We start from the raw sequence: 26,407 nt of genomic DNA, 5'->3' as shown, positions 1-26,407 counted from the left end.
TGCTCAGTCCTGGTACTCCTGGACCTTAGCGCTGCTTTTGACACCATTGATCACAACATCATGTTAGACAGACTGAGGCACTGGGTGGGGATCTCTGGTACTGCCCTAGAATGGTTTTCATCCTACCTGTCAAATAGGAAATTTTGCATGTCTGTAAACAACTATGTTTCTTCGTTCTGTCCAGTTAAATATGGTGTGCCTCAGGGGTCGGTCTTAGGACCCATTTTGTTTTCCTTGTATCTGCTTCCCCTTGGACATATTATTCATAAACATGGCATTTCTTTTCATATTTATGCTGATGACACACAAATATATTTGCCCGTCAGATCCACAGACCCTGGAATGCTGAGTTCACTTAACAACTGCCTTTGTGAAGTTAAAAAATGGATGTCAAATAATTTCCTCCAGCTGAACTCAGACAAAACAGAAATCCTGGTCATTGGGTCCCAGCAGATGGCAGTAAATCACCCTAGTAAATCACATTAAGCCTGTGGCAAAGAACCTTGGTGTTTGGTTTGATAGTTATTTAAATTTCGAGCAGCACACCACAAAGCTTATTCAATCATGTTTAGCAAAAATTCGATCTATGTTAACTTTTTAGGACACCGAGACCATTTTACACGCCTTCATCTCATCACGCCTGGATTATTGCAACAGCCTTTTCACCTGTTTAACCCAAAAATCTATTGATCAACTCCAGACTGTCCAGAACTCAGCTGCCAGGCTTTTAACCAGAACAAAGAAATATGACCACATTACCCCTATTTTAGCTTCACTACACTGGCTCCCAGTATGTTTTAAAATTGACTTTAAAATTCTATTGATCACTTTTAAAGCTCTTCATGGCCTCTCGCCTTGTTATATTTCTGAACTTTTAGTCCCATACATCCTCGGGCAGAGGTCTGTTGTCTGTTCCAGAGTCTCGACTGAAAACTAAAGGGGACAGAGCGTTTGCTGTCAGGGCCCCAAGGCTGTGGGACAGCCTGCCCGAGGAAATCAGGTCAGCTGAGTCAGTGAACTCTTTTATAGGAGAGCCTTTCCCAATCTTATTTGACTTTATTTAATCCTTTTTATTTTATTCTATTTTACTAATTTTATATTTATCTTAAACGTGTATTTTAGTCTTTTCAATGTTTTCATGCTTTTATCTTGTATTGTTTTTGTATTATTGTCTCTTGGGTATTATTGTCTTTACACTTGTTAAAGCACTTTGTAACTTGTTTTTGAAAAGTGCTCTACAAATAAAGATTATTATTATTATTATTATTATTATTATAAAACAATGAGGACAGACAATGGTTGATGCAAAGAGCAATGAGGTGAGCCCTACCTCTGTTGTGACAGAGCTGTGTAGAGAGGGCAGGATCTCATCAACACTTTGAATGAGGCTACGGAGAGTGATGCCCACCGTCTGAAAGGGGGGTGAGGGAGAGATTTGGAAAAGGGAGGTAGGAGGGATGAAAAAATTTGATGATTTCTTTATATCAGTCATAACCATATCTTAGTTTACTGTGTTAAAGATTTCTTACGGCCAAAAGGTTGACCTTTACACAACAAAATGTAATGAGCAGGATGCAGTTAAATGTACTAAACATATTCATGCTCCCCAGAGGATGAACTACTTTGGCCTGTCCATGATGTCTTGATCCATCCTCCATATTTCATATTCCAGCTTCAAGCGGAACAGATTTTGAAAAGATGATTGCAAAAACATCACTGTTTGTGGAAACACACAACATCATGATGGACCTACTTTGACGGCGTTGGGATACTCGGAGGCGGGCAGTGTGTTGACATCATTCTTCAGCTGGACCACCTGTTTTACCATCGCCATGACGCCGGTGTAAACCTGATCACCTGATCGGTCCAGCTCAGCTGTGGGGCGAGGCTACAACATAAAACATACATTTTTTTAATGACCAAATTTAATACATGGCTCAGTATCAGTACTAAAATCGTTGCCTGTACAAAACATTTAAACTTTTCCGTTTACAGCTTTAATGGTTCTTTTCTTAAGAAAGTAACAAATTGAAGTATATTTTCTACCAAATGTACAGTAGAGGTTTTTCTTTTACCTGTGTGACGGGAGGCATTGGGGGCTTCTCTGGAGGACCTGGCGGAGACAGATTAAACCTGCACATCTGCAAATTTTTTTGACCCACACATTTTCTGCACACACGCATGACATTCTGTATACTTCTAACATAAACACAATATGATTTTGCATATACTGTATACAGTATATGGTGAAAATAAAGTTTCTTTTGATCTTTTAATGTATTTAATTAATGTAAAAAGTTTACATTTGTTTATTTGTCTTGGAATGTTTGACTATTTTTGCTCTTTTGTACGTGCAACACATTGTAACATGCTGTAATTCACATTTGGAAACCATTTGCTGTGTATTTTCATCTAGTGGTTTACTTTTATGCATAACCTATGTTCTTTTCTATATTGAACTGCTGCAATGCTCCAACATCAGATATCAAAGGGTCTTTTGCAGCTTAAAGTGAAAGAGGTTAGAAACAGTAAACCTTTGTTTAAGAAAGCTGCCAGCTGAAATGAAGCCTCTTAATCTGGACTCACCATTTCCTGGGCTTTTTTCAGGAGGCTGCAAACAAAAAAGGAAAAGAGGATGTGAAATTATCAATTGAATAATAGGTTTAAGTTTCAAGCTTCAGCTTGGGACAGATGTCAGGTGTTTTCTGGTTATATCTGTAAATGTCCCTTCTTCATTTTTGGAGATGCTAAAGAGGTTTAGTTATCATCTGTATTTTTTTCTTTACTTCCACTGTGTGGTGAACAACCTAACTGAGTGAATCAGTAGTGTCTCAGACAGAACATCCGAGTGCTTTAAATGTGGACTTGTACTTAAATGCTGCTTAAATAAAACCTTATAAGAGGCAGAAAACCAATGTGAACAAGGGGCTGGTGGACCAAACTACACCTATAACACTTGTTCAGGATCTACAGAACATTAACAGGTATGTCTCTGCCCCCTAGTGGGCAAAACATGCTTAACGCAGCTTTAATATACCTCTCAAACTCAAGCACCCCTCACTGGTGTGTGCAATTGCTTGATGTGGGTAGAGAGAAAGAGTTTCCATAAGTGTATGGTTGTAACCCTTTTGAAGGATGTTTTACAACTCTCAGCCTCCCGGGCATCCTAGCTTTAGTGACACGGGTTTGAAGCTGGCTTAAATTTGATGCATCACATTTATCTATATAAGTTGCTGTGTAATATCATGCATGTGAAACCATTTTTACCAACAATACTGTGAGTGGTAAACAATATATAGTGTAATTGTTGCCAATGTTTACATAATTTGTACAATTTGTTTACTTTTTATATAAAACCAGTTTTTTTAAGTTGCATTTTCTATTTACATATAGACATATATATAGTATGTAAACTATGTAAAAATCTTTTCTTTTCAAATACATTTAGTGTTGCACAAGACACAAGGACCTTTCCCTGTTATCTTTAATTACACCACTGATTAACAGTTGGTCAGATTAATTATGCTAACATCTGTGCAATAGTTGGTCATCTAAAAATACACCCCTGCACTGGTCTGACATGAATATTGTTAAGTAAGTAATAAGTAAATTATGCATAATGACAGTCTCGTTTGCTTCCATAGCTTCACTTAATATAATATTTCTGTAAAGTAGGAATTTGATTAAGATCTTCAAAGATGTAACCAAGGGCATCACTTTGTGCTGAGAAGTGGTGGGGACATTTAAGGGCTCAGATTAGGGGTGCAATGATACACATGCTTGCAAAATGTGAACAAAACAAGAAGATATTAAAATAAATATTCAGTACTGTGTTATATGATTTGGAGGATCTGGGGGTCCTTCCCTAGAAGATTTTGAGCATTAAACACTTATTTCCTGCATTCTAGAGACATTTTCCGGACCAATTTATGGTTGAAATGTCTTTTATATATATAAAGGGAAACACAAAATTCAGGTAATAATAATATAAAAATATAATGTAATATAATGTAGTAGTAATCAGCAACTTGTTTGTTTTAGCTTAAGTTGTCCAAGAAAGCTTTGACAATGCACATTTGTTATTAGATATTTACATTACATTGCTTGTTTCTTATTGTGCAAATTAACCCATTCTCAAAGCATTCTCGTTATTATCAGGACCATTTTAACGAATACTTTCAAAAAGTGATGGGGAGAAAATCCGCCATTTTAAAAAGTGGTGTGGACATGTCCCCAGCGTTCCCAGTGTAAATGACACCTATGGATGTAACTTCCTTCAACATCAACCCCGTGTGCACCAAGAGAAAAAAAACATCCAAGAAAGCATGTGGGACTTTCTCACTGTGGACGGAGTCAAAAGTTTGACTCTACCCACATTGAACAACTCCCTGAATTGCTTCTCATTAAATTGGCGTAAGAGGAAATTAAAAGCAAGATAATGTACCGTGGGGTGTGAATCCACTCGCACAACAGGATCCTACAGAAAAACAGAAGCAGACTTCAGTGAATGCAGCGATGATCAATGGCTGTGCTCGCATTATGTAAGTGAAGCAGTAACTTCAGTAAGATATGTAGAGTCCCATTATTGTCATACTATTTTAGCCTGGAGACACTGAGATGTCATCACATTTAGTCAATCACATCGTGTGCATGCCAGAGACACATCACTCTGCCTCTTCCATTGTTTCGTCACACTCCAGGCCACAAACTACTTCCTGTGTTTCCTTTGCTGAGCAGTGCAAAATGTGCTCTATTATGTGTGTGTGTGGGTGTGTGTGTGTGTGTGTGTGTGTGTGTGTGGTCTCTCACCAGCTGTTTCTCCTCTTGCTCCAGCCACTGTTTATCTATCAGCATCTCTCTTCTTTGCCTTTGTAAAGTGTTCTCCACTTGCGCTCTCTCTTTCTCCCATAACGGCCTGCTATCCATGTTTGCCTACACACACACACACACACACGCACATTTTCACACTGAAACAGTTGAGACAGTATAACTTAACATAGTATACCAGTATAATATAATGGTTTGTATGACATATTTGAATTTTTAAATAATTCTAGGAACGCATTTTGCATGTTAAAGAAGATTTTCCCCCTCAAGTCCTAACTCAAATGAGTTCATTCAGTTTATTTCTACATTTTGTTGCTAAGTCATCAAGTTTTTACACTCTGATCTAAAGACCTGAACAGCAGCTGGCATTGCAGAATGTGACTCAACAACTTCCTTCTTGCGTTTGATGTAATTTGGGAGGTTCAGTCATTGTATGTGTTGTCTGCCACCATTTTCACAATATAAATGTCAGTATTATATGTGGTTTAGAAACAAACTAATTTGCATCTCTAGGGGGAACAGGAAGTCACAGCAGAGGAATGCAACAGCTCAGTTAAACCTAACCTTTACCCTCTGTGTGTGTGTGTGTGTGTGTGTGTGCGTACGTGAGAGGACACCTGTATGCGTGTGCCCCGAGGAAGGCTGTTGCCATGTGTTCTGGATGGCTGGTGAGAAAAAGAAAGAGAGCGCATGTAATTTTTTAAAGGCCTATCAACACAGCCTCTCGTGGTCACCAGCCCACGTTAAAAAACTAACATATAACTAACTAACATATTTTAAAATGGTAACATGTAAATGAAACAAGAAAAAGGCTGCACCAAGTACACAAAAAAATAAAATGAATCACTGAGGCACTATGTTGACCTAAGAGAGAAGTAGTAGTTTCACATTTACTTTAATACAGTTTTCTTGGAACCAGCACCTATACTGGCCATCTATAGAAGTACCTTGGGTGGAGGGTCTGTGTGGATAGGGTCAAATATTGCTGGCGTGGAGGACCTTGCTCTTTCTCGCCTCACATCCACCTCCTGCTCCAATTCCATCCTGTGGATCTCACTATCAAACACACAAACGCAGACATCGGTTGATGCGTGCACTGTCCTAGTCTCAAATGTACAACACTCATAGTTCCTAAAATGATATCTTGATTTTATGTGTGTTCTTAAAGGTGAACTTGGCATGATATCTGACCAGTAAAAACACATTTAATTGAACCTTTTGCCAGCCTACTGGTACTGTATCTCACTACTACAAAACATTATTGGTTTCTTTTATTATTATTATTATTATTATTATTATTATTATTACAACCCAAGCTAGTTTTGGGTATATTGGGCTTATTTTTGTCAGTGTCAGTTGTTTGACCTGAAAGATTTGAATCTCTGAAAGGATTGCTCAGGAAGTAGAAACCTTTATAACACTGGAAACAGGGCTTTAAAGATAAGAAAAAAACAGGAAAGTTGCAAGTAAGTAAAGTTTTAGGTCTAGCAGTAATAGAGGAGAAGAAATGCATGTGTGTTGTGTGAGTGTGTACCGCAAGGAGCAGACGAGCTGGCTGAAGCTGGGCCGGCTATGCGGCTCATAGGCCCAGCAGTTGGTGAGCAGGGAGTAGATGGTGGGCGGGCAGCGCGGCGGCATGGGGAGTCGAACTCCCGACTCTAGCTGGTTGATCACCTGCCCATTCTCCAACCAGAAGAAAGGTTGCTGGGCCATTGAGAAGATCTCCCAAACACACACACCTGTTTGAACACACACAGTCCTGCTCCCCTTAGGTACTGTTGCTTATAAAATTCAGCAAGAGAACAGCGTGACCAAGGTTCTGTTCTGGCCTAAAGTGAACCTTTATGGGAAGGACAGATGCTGCAGTTTCCCAGAAAAAGGATAGGAATGTTATAGCCAGTCCAAAAAAAATTATGTAATACCGGAAGGCAAAGGCTTAGATTACAGATGTTTTCATGCCTTAATAAGAGAATACCAGGGAATAAGGAAAATAGCAGGTTGGTAGCCAAAACTGTGGCACAGTTAAAGTTAAGTCAATGATTGTGTATGTAGTCTTTCAAATTTCTATATAAGTGGATCACTAGGAAAGGCTCCTCAGTTCTCTTGGACCAGTAGACAGAAGAAGGAAACTCACGCCTCCCCGGGTCAGTTTTCATCTCTGATAGATTAAATTGTCTAGGGAAATAATTTTTCATTATTATAGTTTTATCCAAAATTTTGTTTCATCTAATTTCCTGAATTGAATTACCTTTGATAATCTGAATATCACTTCTGGGGTTTGAGATATTCTCTCACTCATTGGGATTATATAACACATTTTCCTGATAGATTGTTAATGATTGTCACACTCATGTAAAAAGACACACTAGGATATACATGTGCATGCAGAAGAGTGTATTTCTCACCAAACATCCAAACATCACTGGATGTGGTGAAGCGCCTGAAGTTGATGGACTCAGGTGCCATCCATTTGATCGGTAATCGACTAACTGAGGCTGCGCACAAAAGAGAAATATATAATAAGACAATTGGACAAAAATGCAGATCTTGTATCTTCACGTCTACAAAGATTAAAAGAAGAGAGGAAGTGTGTGTACCTTTATAATACTCTTGTTCATCAATGTAGCGAGACAAACCAAAATCACCAAGCTTGACGCATTCAGGAGACGCCACGAGGACATTTCTCACCGCTATGTCTCTGCAGTACACAGACAGAACAGAACCCAGTCAGAAAGTAAACCTAATGTAAACGCCATTAAACCCATACTACTAAAACCCCATCGTAATTAATTGGATTCACACATGAATAAAACATCTATATATATATAAAAAATTACTAATTCAGTAGTCACTGGACGTAGTGACAGTCACAGTAAAGCAACAAATAAATGTTAACATTTACACGTCAAATGTGCTCTCGTCAGCTCAACATCTTTGTTCAATTTCTCTCTTGAAATGCAGTGGTTTTAAAGTCTCCTATTTTTAGGTTCTCTCTCAGAAAAAGTACCACAAATACTCAAGCCTCCCTTTACCTGTGCACCATATTGAGTCCCTCCAGGTAAGCCAAGGCTTTGCAGATTTGTAGACAGTATAGGATTAAGGTTGCAGTGGTCAGGATGTTCTGCTCCTCCACGAGATAGCTGCCCAGCTGTCATGGAAACAAAGGCATCTACTTTTTCACAAGCCACAGTACAGTTGGCATTTATATAACTTAAATAAATACTGTATGAAGTTAATACACTGGCAAGTTTAAGTCTCATAATATATTTGTTTAACTAGTTAGGATCAACTTCCTAGTTTCAACAAAATTTCATTGGAAAGCAAAATCTTGAAATTAACCTTCTACTCCTGTCTGTTGACTTTGAGGTGAGACAGATTTTCCAAATGGACACAATAGATCATCATCTAGGTAATGAGCAGCAGCTTTTGTTTGTTTGTTTTTTTGTCAGCCATTCAGACATACACGTGCAAACGCATGAAACACACAGACGCACCTCTCCATGTTGATAGAGCTCCATGACAATCCAAACAGGATCAACCTCAATGACTCCGATTAGACGCACAATGTGGGGATGATCCAAATGTTTCATCAAGTCTGCAACAAACAGAGCAGTGACCCTGGGATCAATAAAATATCACATTGCATCATTTATAATTTGTTAATATCAGAGAAAGAAAATGACGGAAGAAGCCTTTGTTGACAGAAGACAGAACAGACAGACAGCAACCATGGGGGACGGTTGGGACGCAGAGAGGAGAACAAAATGTGTACGAAAGCCAGATGTGCGTCCCCAGATCGGGCGGGGGGGCAGGGATAGCCTATTGGCAATATCCTCGCTGCAACAAACACATCTCTATTTCACAAAAAATGGAAGCCTATTATAAGCAGCAAAGTCAATCTACTAATGCTGGGCAGTTTTTCAGTGGGTGCAAGCCGCCAGGTGGCACTACTTTTTGTATTCTTATGAAAATGATGAAATAAAACAAAACAAAATTGTAGTGTGTCTGTTACTTTCTTTTTGCCATACTTTGTAGCTTTTTTATAAAAATAATAGCTCACTTCAGGTTGTGATATATGATTATTATAACACAGTTAAGGGAGTTGTAGGAATCATGATCATCATCACCCATTAACTGTGATATAATAAGCGTATATCACGGCCTGTCATGAGCTATTATATCTTTTAATTGTCTGCAGGGGCTAGCTGTTCAGTTAAAGTTACATAGTCTCACTTTAAAGAACATTTCTTGGGAATTGTGAAAGTACTTTTCTGTAGTATCAGTCAGGAATTTCAAACAGCAGGCTAATGGACAGATTGCCATAAAACTTGTCAGCATATTTATTGAATCAACCAATCCTGAAGCACCAACCTCAGGACAGAATTTTAGCTCCATGACTGCTAAAAGCTCTAGAAACAGCAAAACCATCAGTGTCATGATAGTTATGTCGATTTGGTGTAATAAACACTGCAACCTCAAGGCTCTTCTATCAGGGCTCAACTGTCAGTCTTGATTTCACAAACCTTTGAAAGTGAGGCACATTATTGCAAGTTTTACTAAAGAAGATCACATGGATTACAAACTTTGTCGATGCTACTGCAGCACCCAGTCTGAGCTTTTTCACAAAGCCACATCAAAGCGACAGGAAGCCGACTACAGCATCTGACTGATGAAACATGCGAAACCCTGAAATGTTCCGAACTCAGATACGCCACTCTTCTGTCATCACATTATATTTTGAAATTGCTTCTTTCTGTTCAGAATTTACTTTAAATTAAAACATTGATCAGAAATCAGTCATATTTTCAGGTGGAGAAAATTCTACCACCAAAAAGGACTTTACTAATCAGGGAAAGGGTTTAAACTTCCTGTTCCTGTCATGCTTTGCAGTTGCATCACAAATCTCCGACCCAGAAACCTGAATCTGAGACTGAAATGTGCATGGGTTAAGTGTTTTGATAGGAAGTAATCTCTGCAACAGGCACATACTCACCAGCTTCACTGAGAAACTTCTCTTTTACATCAGCTGAGCAGTCCTTACATGTTTTAATGGCCACACAGATCCTCTCGCCTGTCTACAAACACACACACACACACACACACACACACACACACACACAAACATGCATATGTTTTTTTTGACAGTTTCAGCATTAAATTGGCTATATATCAAACTTACCAAACCAAGCACACGTATGATTTTATCACATTAAAAATAGACTTTAAATTTGGTCTTTAGTGTGGTGTTTGGTGAGTGAACTGTGATGACACTCACTGGGCTTTTATAAACTCCCTCGTGAACCTCTCCAAAGAATCCCTCACCCAGGATTCGACCCACAACAACATCGTCTCTGGAGATACTGTGCTTCTCTGAACACACAAACATTCACAAAGAAAGGGAAAGTTGAGGAAATATGCTCCTCTAACCTGGACACAAATATTCTTCTAATAAATGAACATTTTAAATGAAATGTTTAACTTTCTAAGCGAAGCAATCCTTGAAGAACCAAATAAAATTCGTAAATGCGCCATTCAAAAAACATCACATTAATACTACCTCTCCTCATTTTGACATTACTGTGCTGCATTCAGGAACTATTAGGCAAAATACAGTAAACAAAGAAGTAAACAAATAAGTACTCCTGAAGTACTTTAACCACCAAATATAAATGTACTTTGCCTGCTGTCTGCTTCTAGTAGTTTCAGAGTTGACTTGCTAGAGGACATTGCTGTAAATTTTCCATGAAACACTGCTCACCACCAGAGTCAGCTGCGCCCTCTGGAATCTCAGCATAAATATCCGAACCTGAAGTTAAGGAAATGTTGAAATTAGAAGAGTTTGCTTTGCATTTTTTCATCTGTACACAGCCACAACCAAACTGAAGAAGCAGAATACGTTCAAAGATAAAAATTAAACGTTCGGGAGGCTGAAAGGGAACCAGAATTTGCAAATCAGTCATTAAACTCACTCAGACCTCTATCAGGACCACTGGAACCCGCACTGGAAGAGAGACAGAGATAGTCTGGTCTTAAATTTATCTTTTAAAGCAATCAATAACATTTAAAAGAAATATAAATAGGAATATATAACCGGAACATAATCCATCTACACAATCTATGTTTCCTGTGGTTTACCAGCACAGTGGAAAACAAAAGTTTAAGCGTGTCACGGTTTGTGAAACTTTCCAATATGATTCATCACACTCACCATTTTGGGATGTCAGGAAGTTTCAGTCTTGTGTCTCTCCCTGAAAGAATCAGGTATTTGGTTGAGTCGTCTATCCAGCATGATTTATTCAGGGGTTTAGAGAATGAAAGGAACATTACAGGGTTTTATACCTCGTAGCACTTTGGTACATTTTGGTTCCTATCAGTAATAATAACATTTCACCCGTGTGAAATGTGAATGCAGCCTCATTGCTACACAGCTTTAAGTAGATAGTAGTGTGAGCAACATAACTGTTTTAAATAAAGGTACCAGTTTAATAATATTATTCAAACCACATATTTGAAGTGATAAAGAAAGTGAATGAGACTGATGTCATGTGAATTTGGTGAGTAATGTCATCATAATTCATGAAAAATGAGAACGGAAAATAAAAAATAAAATCTCAGGATGTAAAAATAATAGTAATGGCGAGGTCTGCATAGCCAATGTTAAAACTGCTGGATAGTTTAATAACTTTAGATTTAGATTGTTAAATAGTTTAATTACATTTTGACTCATCAAGAGGAGCATTTTCATAAAAGGTTGATACTTTCAAGTGCACCTTTGCTGGACTTGATAATGAGCAAGCTCTCAGTGCTGCCTTCCAGCCGGCAGTAGCCGTCAATCAGGTCGGCCATGTTCTCTGCCACAGCCAGAGAGGAGGTGTTCACTGACAGCGACTGGAGGGTGGAAGAAACAAGACATTCAGTCTTTGTTAAACTGCTTTAACTTATAAAAAAAGCTTTGCACCTTAATCTGACTTCTAAAAGTGCAACTCAAAGGCCAGAGCAAATTTGCTATGTGTAAAGGGCAAAATGCTCTGAATGAGGTGGAAACAGCTAACCTGTGAACAGATTTTTAAAAAGGTAACGGCTCCACAAGACTCCAGGAAGACTGAACACATCTAAGAAATAGTTCCAGCATCCACCTCCCCTTAAAAACACAATCTTTCATTTATACCCTTTGGTTTTTGTATGGACTGAGCAAATGCTAAGCTAATCAGCTGCTGCACACACATGAAAGTAGAATCCACCTTCTCATCTAACTCTCAGCGAGAAAGCAAATAAGCATATTTGCCAAGATGTTGAAGTATTCCTTTAGGAAGTTTAGAGTTACCTGTGTGGCTCCCTCTATGTGCACAGTAAGCAGAGCGCGACCGTCACTCTCTGCAGAGCAGGAGATACTGCGCACCTGAGAGAACGCGGCCAAACGCACGGGCTGAAGACCAAAGAAACAAAGATGTAATAAAACAGGATCTATTTATTTATTATATTATTTATTATATATATATTGTATATGCTATTAAAAACTTTGTTTTCCTCCTGTTCCAAGTGTTGAATGTAGTGTATTTATATTTGTGGCCTAATGTTTAATGGCTTGCATACTATAATAATAAGAATAATGTGATTATTAATCGTGTAATTTGTGTTTTCATACCCATGTGCACGAAACTGTCTTTGCATATCTGGCCATCTTTCATGTTGCATAAATATTACAAGTAGTAAATGACAAAATTTTCCCACAGGAAGCCTTTAACAAAAGCTGCGAGAAAGTGAGTGTGAACTTACTGTGGAGTTTTCAGTTTGCTGACTGATGCCTTCAGGGCTGATGACAAGGTCTATTGTGAGGCTCCAACCATGCTATGGACACCGGACAACAAACAACAACATTTAGCTTGAAATGTGACAAGACACATAACATATTTTTCACTTGACAGACCACTTTTTCACTTGTCACACACCAAACTCTCAAAGGCTCACCACTAGCTGGCAGGCGAAGCTCTCCTGTGTGTAGCTGTAGCACTGAGCCAGAGTGGTGAAGAACCTGGTCATGCACTGGTCCTGGTTCAGGGTGGCATAGCCCTGAAAGGTCTGCTGGATCAGCCGACGTAACTGCTTAGGCTGACACATTGCACACAGACAAACATCAGACAATAAAAATTTAAACTTTGTAATTTCATTGTATTATGTAACTTCAACATGACACTATCTACAGGTTTAGGCAGAGAAAAGCACATTCATACAAGGCAAATTACTGTTTAGTAGCTGTTTCGGCTCTCTACCTTCATGCTGTTAATCAGCTCTCTAGGAAAGAACAAGTCCAACCCCACATCCTTCCTAAGGAAAGAAAAGTCAGACCACCATCAGAAAACAAACACACCTTTTCAAAAACATGTCAGATATGCAATCTCCACAAAGAAACATAGCCAGGATTCAAACCAGGACCTACTCTAATAGTTCAAAGTTGGACTTTTTCTCCAGTCCGTGTGGATTCATGTCTTTGTAGAATCTCCTGCAAACACAATAAATGATGTTTTATAAACATATGAACCAGCAGAATTTAGTTTTCATGAAAAATATTTAGCTGTTTCCAATAGACAATTTCTTGCTTGAGGCTGTTGTGCATTACCTTATTTCCAGACAACCGAGCTGTAGAGCCATCCCGTCACTGACTTTTGAGGCATACTGCTGCATGTAGTCACTTCGTACCTGTGAACAAACACACACACACACATATTTTTAAACAAGTCTTAATCCTCCAAAAATCCTTGGTGAAGAGAGAGATATAGTAAGATATCCTCATTCCCAAGATCTAAAACTCAAAATAATTTGCAAGGGTAAACATACACAAACAGTCACACAAATGTGTTACTGACCTGCTGGTAAAAGTAGAGCATGGTGGTTCTGTCATCTTTGAATTTCTCCATGAAGTCTAATGGGATATATCTGATCCTCAGGTCATATCTGGACAAATGTCACAGTTAGCTTTGTCAAGTCATGGACTTTTTCTTTAGTTATGTCACAAGAAAAGCTTCATGAACAATTTGTCCATTGCAAGAGCTGTTCCCCAACTACATGATAAACTGTTCCCCAATTACATGCTAAATGAAACAATACTAATTCTAACAGGGTTTAATGTTTTGTGTTTTACACTGTAAAAATAACAAAACTAAGTATTAGAAAGCATTTACTTATGGTTTTATTGATGGCTGTTGCCTTCACATTAATTGAATTACCTGGGACACATCTAAAACACACGTGCTGCACACGTAGCAGATAAAGACTGCAGTACTGACCTCCACTCAGCCTCTAGATGCTGCTGTTCGTAGCGCTGGGTGAGTTCAGACACAGTCAGGTCTGGGTGCAGCCAGTGTATCACTGAGGACTTAAGGTGTTTGAGGAGGAGGCCGTAGCAGAGCCTGTGTTTTATGTCTGGACCCACACAGCCACTGGACAGCACCATATTGATGATAGCCTGGGACATACGTTATCATACTGTTATGTCTCTGGGATGTTCAAAATGTGAATGTGATACTGTACAAGCAGCTAATGATTCAGTGTGCAACAACATAAAAGCCTCATCCACCTAATTAACTATTTCTCAACTATGTCAGTGCAAGTTTTACCTTCCAGCATCTAAAATCTAAAGCAGACTTTGCAAGCAGAGTATACAGTGGAGCATAGAAGCAGAATACAGTCCAGTAATGTAAGGTATAGAGCAGGAGAGTATAGTTGCATAGAGTACAGCTAAGTACAGTGTAGTACAGTCAAGAAAAGTAAAGTACTGTATAACACAGTGGAGTGCATCACAGCTGAGCACCTGGAAACATTATTCTAGTAGAGTACAGTGGAATACAGTTAAACAAAGCTGTATCCAGACAAGTTCAGGGAAATACAGTAAAGTACAGCTGAGTAAAGAACAGCAGAGTACAGACAAGTTTAATAAAGTGGAGTACCATACTGTGGAATACAGACAACACTATAAAAGGAAGTACAGGAGTATTGTACAGAGTTGAGTAATAGACAACTACAATAGACAACAATAGAAAACTGCAGTAGTAGAGTAAAGTAGCTTAGAGCATAGTGCAGTTAAGTAAAGGACAGTATAGTAGAGTACAGTAAAGTGGAGAACAGTATGGTATATTACTGTAAAGTAGAGTAAAGTACATTATAGTTCAGTAAAGTAAAGAGAAAAGTATAGTAGAGGACAGCAAAATAAAGGACAGCAAAGTGTAATATAGTAGAGAAAAAACAGTAAAGTGGATTACAGTAAAGTACATTAAAGGATAATAGAGTACAACGCTGTAGTAGTGGAGTACAGAAACATATGGCTTAGTGCAGTTAAGTCGAGGACAGTATAGTAGAGTACAGTACAGTGGAGACAAGTATAATGTATTACCGTAGACTATAGTAAAGTATATTATAGTACGGTAAAGTAAAGAGGAAAGTATTGTAGAGTCAAGCAAAGTAGAGGACAGGAAAGTGTAGTATAATAGAGAAAAAACAATAAAGTCGAGTACAGTAAAGTGCATTAAAGGATAATAGAGTACAAAACTGTAAAGAGCAATAATAAAGTACAGTAGTGTAAAGCATGATGCAGAAAGAAGAGGACAGTATAGTAGAGTACAGTAGTGTAAAGCATGATGCAGTTACTTAGAGGACAGTATAGTATAATACAGTACAGTAGAGAACAGTATGGTATAGTACTGTCAAGTAGAATAAAGTACATTATAGTACAGTGAAGTAAAGAGGAAAGTATAGATAATAGAGGACAGCAAAGTGTAGTATAGTGGAGAAAAAACAGTAAGGTGGAGTATAGTTACATGCATTAAAGTACAGTAAAGTAAAGAAAAAAGTAAATAGAGGACAGCAAAGTAGAGGACAGTATAGTAGAGTACAGTACAGTGGAGAACAGCAGTGTGTAGTGCTGTCAAGTAGAATAAAGTAATGTACATTAAAGTACAGTAAATTAAAGAGAAAACTATATTAGAGGAGAGTAGCATAGTAAAGTTAAGACGAGGACAGTAGTGTATAGCATAGTACAGTAGATTACAGTAGAATAAAGCATATTGTAGAAGACAATATAGTACAGTGCAGCAGTGTATAGCATAGTGTAGTAAAGTAGAAGACAGTATACTAGAATACAGTAGCTTAAAGCATAGTGTAGTTAAGTAGAGGACAGTATAGTAGAGTACAGTAGCGTATAGCGTAGTGCAGTAAAGTAGAAGACAGTATACTAGAATACAGTAGCTTAAAGCATAGTGTAGTTAAGTAGAGGACAGTATAGTAGAGTACAGTACAGTGGATAACAGTATGGTGAACTGTAAAGTAGAGTAAAGTACATTATGGTACAGTAGAGTACACAGTAGAGTACAGTAGAGTTTACCCTGATAGTCCACCCCTCCTCACAGCGGACCAGTTTGAAGTTCTTGCCGAGGTTGGAGCTGTTGCTGAGGAAACACACTTTGATGATCTTCACCGGGAAGACGTTGTCCCTGGCCACAGTTGATGTGGGAGACAAATCTGAGGAATCTGATTGGCTGGTGGGAGACATGCTCCTCCAGGACAGGGTGCTGGTGTCTCCCGACATCACAAACACTCAACACACACACACACCAAGACACACACGACGTGTATGCTACTGCATAGTGTTCTTCCTTCTCTGTCATGCACACGCAGCCACATAAAACACAGACATGAAGGGATACATCTAAGCTGGAGACAGACAGGGTTTGGACAGAACAAACTACGATTACATGAGCTGTTGGAATTGAAGAACATTCATATCTCAGTAGATGATTCAACTTCTGCTGCGATTCCTCTGCACTCACCACCACCAGCAAGCTCCACGTCCCAGCACGAGAAATGTGTTATCACTGTTTAAAACTGAAGACAACAGACTACATTACTTTGTAAAGTGCAGATTTGATCGTCTTTGGCAGGTTAACAGAGCAGAGTAATCCAATGCTATGCCCCGAAGAAGCATTGGTAAATGAAAGAGGAAACGGTGCTTACGGGCAAATAAGGAAGTTGAAGTGCAGCTAACAGAAAAACTGGGCTGATGAAACTGTCGTGTCACCCCCTGTCTCAATGATACCAAACCACAACTCACACCCACTGTGCAAAACAGGCATGGCCTACATTATACTAATGTGCTTTCTTCCAAAAGATTTGATGAGGAAAAGCACAGCATAGGTGAAAATGGGGACTTGGGCCTGATGACAGTATTTTTATATCAAGCACAACAACATGAGCTGGTTATTTACAGGTTTTTAACCACACTAGCTTGGCTCTAGGGATGCAAATGTTGGCAGGTCTCTCCAACATTCTGACTTCTTTGGTAGTGCCACCATGAGGTTGACATTTTTGCTTTTGAGTAAAATATCTCAACAACCATTGGATATATTGCTGTGACATGTGGTACAGGTATCAAAGTCCCTCCCCTGGATGAACTGTAGTACTTTGGTGATCTCTGCCTTTACTTTGTGTTCACTGATAAATAGTAATTGTTAGCATGCTAGCACACTAACAAAGATGGTGTACAAAAACATCAGCATTTATTTTGAGCATGTTAGCATGCTGTTAGCATTTAGCTCAAGGCACTGCTATGCATAAATACAGCCTTACAGAGCAGATAATGTGCCAGTAGATTCTTGTTATTGAAATTCTAAGTTTTAGATCAAAGTTTTTCTTATTCATGTACATTATTCATGTTTTGTTTAAGTTTTTCTACAGCTCTCAGGTTAGCATATGGCACTAAAGCAAGTGCCCAGTGGTGAGTTTACGCTTGGAAATGTAATTTTAGAGCCATTTAGGGTCATACTGTATGAAATGTATATTGTTAACACTGTGTACAATAATTCTTCATTCCTGATATTGAAGTTTTTGCACATTCCTTATTAATTATTCTGTATATTTTTTGCATTTTGTGTATTAGTATTACTGTATTATTTTTTATACTTGTACAATTTTTGATCTCTTTACTTTTTAGATATTTTTATTTCTATGTTTATGTTTATGTGCACTGTTAAGCACCAGTATATACCAAGGCAAATTCATTGTATGTGTATGTACCAATAAACCTAACTGTGTCTAAACCTGGCAATAAACCTAATTGTGTGGCTTACTTACACATTATTCTGTTCTTAAAATTAAAAGCGGCTTTCTCTAACATGAAAGCAGTCATGCAAAGCTGGAGCATGGCAGTATAAATTTGTTTGTGTAGCGAAGCGTCCTCTGCGGTGACCATGGTTCTGCTGATGGAAAGTTTTTTGATCCCCTGGTTACAGATTCAGCTTCAGTGGTTTTGTTGCCTCTGTTGACTGACTTAGTGGGCTCTCTTTGAGTGTGTGTGGGGGTTTGGGTCACATAGGTTTAAGAAAAAATGTCACAGCAGTAACCACTGTCAGGAAAAGTGTGGCCCATGTCATTTTCAGAAAACAGAGGTTTCTTTCTTCTCTGTAAAGCAAACTATACCAGTCAACTTGATACTATTACTTGCATGGTGACACTATAATGTTACTACCTATTTGGAGGATTATGCAGATACACTACATGGTGTTGTAACTCACCCGTCTGTATGTCAAATGCATTCTAACAGGATATTTTGGTACATGGATACAATTTAAGATAACGTGGCCGGCTGAATTTGTCTTTGGGCCAGTAGTTTTGAGACCTGCTGGGCATCGACTTAGTCACTGACTAACTGTCTTCGTCATTCAGCTGGTGGAGAAAGGGACTCTTGACTCTTGTCAAATCTTTATTATTGATATCCATTACAACAAGTTGACCCTGTACTTTTCAATGAGCCAGGAGTGTCACGATTGCTACAGACATCTGTATGAGATGACAGGCTGATTGTGTTTGGTTTTTCAGCTCTGGCCTTATTGGAGAGCGAGATCTGGACTTTTCTGACATGGGCAAGCCATTTCTTAACTCTCAAACATTGATTGGAAATGATCAGTCATAATTACACTGTGATGGGAGGCTTTTTACAGTTCTACAAGTATCCAATAAGACATGGACCTAGGAGAGAGGAGAGACACATAGGGGCAACTGTGTCTCAGGAGACAGAGTGGGTCATCCAATAATCAGAAGGTCCTTCAGTCTAAACGTCTGAGTGTCCTTAGCAAGATTCTGAACCCCATCGAAGTGTGTGTTTTGAAAATTAGTTCCTTTGTCACCTTGCATGACAGCCGCTGTCACATAACACATATCATGTACTGGCTCTGTGTTACTGAAATACCTCACACATTAAAGTGACATGGCACTTAATCTGAATACTTAGTGTGACATCCTGTTATGCATAGTGTATCAATTTTTCACACCCACGACCCAACCCAGAACTGAAGGCACAGATGATGATGCTTTCTGTTTTTACCATTTTAACAGGCATTTAAAGCTGAATTCTGATTCTGATAATGGGATGTTGAGCTAGTTTTCAAATGATTAACTCCAAGTTTCCTGTTTTCATGAACGCTCAGACACCCAATGCATGATGGGCATTACTGACAGATTTTTTGTGTGTGTGTGGTACAGAACAAATAATTTAACAGCCGCATTAGTTACATTCCATGAAATCAATTGAAAGCAGTGTTCCGCTGCAGTGTTGCACATTGTATGTGGATCACTAGTCTAATGGTACCTTTTACCTTTTGGTATTGTGTGATCAGCTGTCATGTAGATCATTTGTCTGAGGAAGAAAGACCTGGTAGGGTTTAAACCTTGCCTTTGTGAGCCCAATATTTTGAGTCAAATAAAATTTTGGAAGAGAAGCGTGGATAATTTTTTTTAGTCACTGAATTTGATATCGTTCATATGGACTCAATGTCGGATGGGATGTACACACAATTACCTTTGGGGTGTAGTATAAATGTGTTACTTGCAAACAGGGGTCTAGTCTGAGGAGCTAGTAAAATTGGGTCCATATACTGCAGAATCCAAGCATCGATGTTAATGAAACTGAAAACATATAACTATGTTGTATCTACACAACAGTCCAACTCAAAAAATTTAATTTTGGGTATTTAGTATGTGACAAGAGTAAATAGTCTTTTCAGTTTTGCATGTAGGTATCAGGCTACCCTTAAATATCATTACAGAACACCAATAATTTATGGGGGTTTACATCAGACAAAAGTGACAATATAATGACATTTTCATACATACATTACTATGCTTTATATTCACTATATTAAGATTTTTTTAGTCATTCATATTAGGATTTTATTATAGGGTTAGTGAAATGTTACAGGATATGTTTCTGGCATTGGGTTACACTGTATGTATACCGGTATTTTAACAAACTATAAACTAGACTGTCCGACAGAGGGCGATAAACCCCGGCTTGACACTGATGATAAAAGGCTTATTGAATTAATAACGCCTTGCCCCAGGAAGAAATCAACGTAACGCGTAAGTTATGGCTTATTGAATAAATCAGTGCATTAGCAAATTTTAGGCCCACTGCTGACTTTTTATGAACAGTGATGGTGCCACTCTTCAAGCCACAACTATCACATATTTCTGATTTGCCTCTTTCTACAATAACAAGTCAGTCACAACTTAATGTAAATAATATTGAGACTAAATGTAATTAAAATATTTTGATATATTGCATTGTAAATGTACGGCACATCACACTTTATCTGTCCAAACATATGAAAGGAAATAGAGAGGAACTTGCTGGATGTAGAAATAGCCTACATTTGATTTACAGCCATTTGGGAATTTAACAGTCTATTTCAATCAGCCTTTATCAGATGAGACCCGTAGTCTGTCTGCGCTGTGGGGTTTAATTATGTGGCTGTTAGTCATCAATGGGACGGTCCTGCAACGTGCTGATGTCAAAATCCACGAAGAAAATGATTCTTAAAACGGAAGTTAGACAAATTTGCCTTCAAAGCAAAAGCACAAAAGGACTGACACACACGAAATACAAGTGCAAAACTTCTGAAAAGATAAGTCTGAAGAGAAAACAAGTCGCTTAAATTTGCAGTGAAGTACAGTTAAACTGTCTGGTATAAGATTTGCATTTAATATTTGTAGTTGTAATGGATCCTCTGTTAACCCTGGTAGCCCAATGAAAATGAAACAGACACATTTCCACTTACTGACTCATTATTTTTCTTTTTACATTTCTGATAAAAAATAAAAAAAACAAAAAAAATTCTGGTAAAAAATATTTTTACAAACTCATCCTATTTGCTTTTAATACATGTTTATAAATGCAATAGTTATAAGTGAGTTATTATTATTTGATGTTGATTTAATGTCCTCAAATTAGAATTTTAAAAAATGGTAGTCATACTGAGAAACAAACTGACTGACTGCCATGATGATCACACTATATTTGATTATATGTTCATAGCTGAAAAATGCATACTAGTACATCTACATCTCTTAAAACATTGTGACTGGCACTATCTGGTAAAATGTCGCCTGTACAACATGGCACCATGAATAATATAAGATTCATTTTACAATTATTTTGTATAGCCTAATAGCACAGCCTAAACAGTAGTTTTTAAGGCTGTTTATGTCTTTATTGTAGCCTACTGTACATGATTAGACTGCAACTATTTGTTTGAATTAAATTTCTGTAATTTTGATGTAGTTCATTGGTGTGGTCTAAGCACTAGGCCTAAAATTACAAACAAAGAAATGAGAACAAAGGTTATGACACAAAGTGGTTAAAAGGGATGGTCAACAGTGAACATTTGTATTCCTCTTTATTCTTCCATAAGCAAACTTTCCACAAGCTCTTCTTTTAATTTACTTTTATTTTGAAAACTGTCAAAGGAAGTGGTCTCCTGCAGTGTCTCTCTTGACGCTGGTGCTGCTGCTGCTGCAGTTGTACACACAAGCAAAGGTGATGCCAGCAATCCGCTCAGAGAGAGGGGGAGTGGGAGCAGTGCGGGACAATACGAAGCTGTTTGAGGAAGGGACCACATTTATTTCCCGTTTCCACTCTAAATTTTTACCACAGCCTGTGTGGTTCAGGCAGTGCGACTGTAATGTTCAAACAAGGCGGGGCTGACCCTCTTGTCTCATTTTGTACGGACCACAAGTAGGATAGCGCAGACACCGAGGAGATAGAAGAGACATGAATTCGGCCGAACAAACGGTAACGTGGCTCATAACGCTGGGGGTCCTGGAGTCTCCCAAGAAAAGCATCTCGGATCCAGAGGCTTTCCTCCAGTCGTCTCTGCAGGATGGAGCGGTGTTGTGCAGGCTGCTGGAGCGACTCAGACCCGGGACGGTGGACAAAGTAAGTGCACGGAGGGATAGAGGTCTATGGAAGAAAAAAACAACTCATTATTAAACATAGTCTATGTCATATAAAAAATGAAAACAACATAGCCTACTTACATAATGAATAAACCCAATAATGTTATGAACATCCCCTTTAGGGCTCCTGAAGCTCTAGAGTATTTACAAATCATAGCCTTAATAATGAGCAATGAAAATCCCTATCATCACACATTATCCATGAGAAAATATTCAGAGATTTGTTGTCACTTTGGCATTAAACTGTTTTTTTTCTGTTCTAAAGTCAAAGGGCGTGAACACCTTTTAGTCACTAAACACTGAATTCTTGTAATATTAGCCTACTTATAGACCTACTACCACTTAGAGCCTTCATTATGATTACTTATTTAACAGGCTGCAGCTAATGGAGATTTGTTTAAATTACTGTGCAGTGTTATTCTCACCTTTATGTGATCTTTTCTTTTCTTTATTTATTTTCAGGTTATCTAATTGTTTCAAGTTACTTTTTTTTTTATTATTATTTCTATTTATTTCAGGGGCACAAAATAAAAAAAAACGAGGGAGACAAGTGACATATTATGTATAAATCTGAGACCTTTATGAATTAAATTGTAAAAATTGAATTGCTTTAATACTAATAACATTAATAGAAATACTGTAATACAACTACTTATAATGAATACAGGCTGATTCTACAATGACGCCTTAGACTATGATACTACAACTGTGTGGTTTGGTCCACTGGTTATCAGAACCAGTAGGCCTACTACACTAATAGTGCTATACCTTACTTACCATAGCAAGTTACTGCTGGGACTGTTATACTATTTTCTCTCTCTCTCTCTCTATCTCTCTCTCACACACACACACACACACACACACACACACGCACACTCAATGGACTATGAACCTGTCAACGTCATATCCTCCTTTGGCTTATCCAACTTCCCTGGAGATTGTAGATCTTCTCCATCAAATTAGCCTGTTAGCTGAGTGTGGCAGTGCTTTTTTCAAAATAAAGGCATAGAACGTCTATGGTTGACCCGCTATACTATTTATTGTACCTCCAGAAGGAAATGCTGGTCTACTTTCATGACGGCATCAGACTTCATGTAACATAAGCTTTGTAAGTGAGTTTCTTCCTAATGCAAGTATAGCAGATAGACTTTAGTTAACGTTAGGTGACTGACAGGCGAGGAAGACATTATTTAAAACTTAAATAATCCCTAAAGTAACTGGGAAAATAAAGATACACTAATCTACCACAACTATATATCTAATTATTAACTGCAATAAGAGAATGGCAAGTGTAACTTTTACCGAAAACACACAAAAACAATGCGTCTCTCAATGAATGCTTTAGTTTGAAAGTTTGAACCGGAAGTGTGACTTATTAGCTAGCTTGATGCTGATAAGCAGCAAGTGGCAAGTGCACCAGCAACGCCTGGGGGAAAAAGGTTGTTTTCATGCGGAAACACCTTAAACACCTTCATTAACAGTTTGCTAAATAGTTCGTTTCAGTATTTGAAGCTAATTTAGCTACTTTTTGTGTGTAGTTCTTCCAAGAACCGAGGAGCGACAGCGAGTGTCAGAGGAACATAACAGAGTATATTAAAGGCTGCGGGGCTTTCGGTGTGGAGGTGAGTTAACGTATCAATTATTCATTTATTCATGCACTTACACAGTATGAAGTCTAGCAAACAGATTGCCCCCCACACAAACATTTATACATCTTTTAAACCACCTTTTCATCAACTCATTTGTCCTGCTGTTTATCAGCACTTGTTTATCCTGTAGTTGTTTAGCCGTTACTCCTGTTAACGGCAGTAGCCAGCAACAGGGTCATTTATATAACAGTAACCTCATATTTTCAGATATTCCTTTATAATAAGACAATAAAATACAATTAGTGTGTCTGTGTTTAGTTTATACTTACTCAAATGTTTGTTTCGTAGCCATTCAAACATCTAAACACACTGTTAAAGTGGTAAATACAATAAGGTGGCCTCCACTAAGTGATTCACAAGACAAATACACACTAATGTAAACCAGTGCTAATATCTTTTGTTCCGTTACTACCTTCTTATAAGTCACCCTTTATAAAATTGTAACTAATAACTGGCTTTATTAATAGCAAGCACATCATGTACTGATTTTTCATGGATCAGTAACAAGCCACTGATTAACAACTTTTGGGTTGCCAGGTTGTGTAAAATTATTTTGGCAGGGACCCTTTCTATTTGGTAATTATGCAGATATAAATATTGGTAAGCCATTAAAAAATACTCATGGTTTTCTCACTTTCGATTAAGCTGTCAAATCTATATCAAACTATATATAAGAAATATGAAGCTGGAAATATTTGTTTGACTGTTGGCATGTTTATCTAAAATACATCTGTATTGTTATCAGACTTTAAAAACATGTATTAGGGTGTATATATGTGCCTTTGTGTTTGCACAACAGTGGGTCATATCCTACCGCACAGTGTGTGTGTGTGTGTGTGTGTGTGTGTGTGTGTGTGCGCGCGTGTCGATAGGGCTAGTGAGTAGTGTCGTACAAAATGACACCACACTTATACACACAATGTTGATCTTAGCCATGGAAAAAGCCATTGAATCATAATGGAGCAGAACAGATGATGTAACACAGGAGTCCTGGGCTGTAGACCTATAACAAGGTTTTGCTCCAGACATGGAACATTATTTTAACGTTCCTAAAAGCCCAGTTAGTAATGAGGGGGATGGCTTTTGGTGAAGGAGCAATGCAAAGAGTATAAAAAGATGAATTGGAGTAGAGGAGAATTGTGGGCTGATGTAATGCAACACACCAGGCAGCCAGCAGATTTTCCAATCAAGTTGATTAGAGGCATGTCAGCCATGATACTGGAAGCCAAGGCCTCCATTACCAGCAGCCTGACTGACATCAGCGTAGTAATTCTCCCAGACACTCATTGGACAAGCAGAGGAAGAGCCAGGCTGTCTGTCCAATGGAAGAGGATTACACAGTGGACAACAAGTACTAATATAACTGTGCATGAGTTTTGACTCCATGATGAACCAGGGGTACACAATGAATCAGATACAAATCGCAATCATAAATTTGGCTTCTGCTGTTAATTAAGCTTAATCGGGTGGTATATTGATTCTGTGCATTTAAAGTCAATGCCTTCTCTGCAGCACTAAATCAAGCGCTCCATATTATTAGGTAAGTTGTTTGACCAATCACAGGCATTTGTTTTAAGCATGCTGTGATTATGTGCTCTCAACATTAGCATTGTATTATATTGTATTGTATCTTGGCCCATTGCCAGTTGGAGAGGTGAAAGTGTGTATTAACTGTTGGGTTCATATTGCTCCGACTACCAGTCAGTCTGCGTATATAAATCAGACTAAGTGTATTTTTAAAAGGAGGACGACATTGAAGAACTGTCTAGTTTTACTATAAGATTAAAGAAATCCAATCTGTCAACTATTTCTGGCTGCTCTCATCATGATAATATGAGATCATTTTAAATTCAGTTTTTATAGTTCCAAATTAGGATGTTTAAAAGCCGTGACTGAGTCTGTGTGGTCCTGGAGATCACTACTGCACTGAAGCGATTTGAGTATTTTGCCAGGTGTTTATATGTAGGTCTGTCTGTCTCTTTGTCTGTCTGTGGACAGATTTAGTCAAAGTGATAGTGTCACACCCGTGCAAGATGTAGTCACAAACCTTTACAGATGTGTAATTGAGATCAAAACGAAGGCCAAGTTTGAAGATGAGAGTGTTCAAGCAAGGACACTGAAACACACACACACACTTATGTCCCTGGCCCACATGTTAAGTCGCTGAATTACCTTTGCCAAGATGGCTAGATTCAGATCTACAGAAAACAAATTGCCATACCCATATTCAATGACGTACAGTCGCTTCCAAAAGTATTGGAACAGTAAGGCAAATTCCTTTTGTTTTTGTTGTTCACTGAAGACATTTGGGTTTAAGATCAAAAGATGAGTACGAGACAAGAGTTCAGAATTTCAGCTCTCATTTCATGGTATTCATATCTAGATGTGTTAAACAACTCAGGACATACCACCCTTTGTTTGAACCCACCCATTTTTGAAGTGAGCAAAACTATTGGAACATGTGGCTGACAGATGTTTCTTGTTGCCCAGGTGTTGCCTTTTAGGTTGATTGTCCAAACATTAAATAGCTCTGCATGACTAGTCTAAGTTTTCATCCTTGGTTCAAACCTATAAAGACGGCATTTCCTGTTAAAGAGGATAAACCAACATGAAAACCAGAGAGCTGTCTGTGGGAGAAAAGCAAGCCATTGTCA

General features: G+C 38.3%; 2 protein-coding genes across 10 annotated transcripts in view; one reads left to right on the top strand and one right to left on the bottom strand.

Annotated features, from left to right (window-relative positions):
- LOC123975752 (protein-tyrosine kinase 2-beta-like) overlaps positions 1–16,772 on the bottom strand; it is a 21,137-nt gene extending 4,365 nt beyond the window's left edge. The window contains exons 1-29 of one of the 6 annotated variants that reach the window (XM_046057486.1): positions 16,647–16,772; positions 16,202–16,530; positions 14,112–14,290; positions 13,692–13,779; positions 13,445–13,524; positions 13,265–13,327; positions 13,098–13,152; positions 12,796–12,936; positions 12,604–12,675; positions 12,152–12,253; positions 11,598–11,715; positions 11,036–11,105; positions 10,797–10,828; positions 10,586–10,633; positions 10,103–10,197; positions 9,821–9,902; positions 8,322–8,422; positions 7,860–7,975; positions 7,425–7,525; positions 7,233–7,322; positions 6,362–6,566; positions 5,775–5,883; positions 5,433–5,492; positions 4,810–4,932; positions 4,445–4,477; positions 2,587–2,611; positions 2,076–2,113; positions 1,754–1,888; positions 1,331–1,411 (exon numbers count right to left, since the gene is read on the bottom strand). In XM_046057486.1, coding sequence (XP_045913442.1) covers positions 1,331–1,411; positions 1,754–1,888; positions 2,076–2,113; positions 2,587–2,611; positions 4,445–4,477; positions 4,810–4,932; positions 5,433–5,492; positions 5,775–5,883; positions 6,362–6,566; positions 7,233–7,322; positions 7,425–7,525; positions 7,860–7,975; positions 8,322–8,422; positions 9,821–9,902; positions 10,103–10,197; positions 10,586–10,633; positions 10,797–10,828; positions 11,036–11,105; positions 11,598–11,715; positions 12,152–12,253; positions 12,604–12,675; positions 12,796–12,936; positions 13,098–13,152; positions 13,265–13,327; positions 13,445–13,524; positions 13,692–13,779; positions 14,112–14,290; positions 16,202–16,405 — 2,646 coding nt within the window. In that variant the 5' untranslated portion in view covers positions 16,406–16,530; positions 16,647–16,772. Of the gene's footprint in view, positions 1–1,330; positions 1,412–1,753; positions 1,889–2,075; positions 2,114–2,586; positions 2,612–4,444; positions 4,478–4,809; positions 4,933–5,432; positions 5,493–5,774; positions 5,884–6,361; positions 6,567–7,232; positions 7,323–7,424; positions 7,526–7,859; positions 7,976–8,321; positions 8,423–9,820; positions 9,903–10,102; positions 10,198–10,585; positions 10,634–10,796; positions 10,829–11,035; positions 11,106–11,597; positions 11,716–12,151; positions 12,254–12,603; positions 12,676–12,795; positions 12,937–13,097; positions 13,153–13,264; positions 13,328–13,444; positions 13,525–13,691; positions 13,780–14,111; positions 14,291–16,201 lie in introns of all 6 variants that reach the window. The other 5 variants (XM_046057502.1, XM_046057494.1, XM_046057510.1 and 2 more) reach the window with 5 other exon arrangements.
- Positions 16,773–21,732: 4,960 nt separating this feature from the next.
- The window catches only part of arhgef7b (Rho guanine nucleotide exchange factor (GEF) 7b), a 24,158-nt gene continuing 19,483 nt past the window's right edge, over positions 21,733–26,407 (top strand). For all 4 annotated transcript variants that reach the window (XR_006826148.1, XR_006826149.1, XM_046057417.1 and 1 more), the window contains exons 1-2: positions 21,733–22,084; positions 23,643–23,726. Coding sequence is in view for 2 of the 4 variants with exons in the window: in XM_046057417.1 (XP_045913373.1) it covers positions 21,920–22,084; positions 23,643–23,726 (249 nt within the window). In the remaining 2 variants the exon portion in view is untranslated. The remainder of the gene's footprint in view (positions 22,085–23,642; positions 23,727–26,407) is intronic.

Source organism: Micropterus dolomieu, linkage group LG01 (assembly GCF_021292245.1).
Source record: "Micropterus dolomieu isolate WLL.071019.BEF.003 ecotype Adirondacks linkage group LG01, ASM2129224v1, whole genome shotgun sequence".
NCBI lineage: Eukaryota > Metazoa > Chordata > Actinopteri > Centrarchiformes > Centrarchidae > Micropterus > Micropterus dolomieu.
Note: the sequence above shows the minus strand (reverse complement) of the source record. Positions and strands in the feature narration are given on the sequence as shown.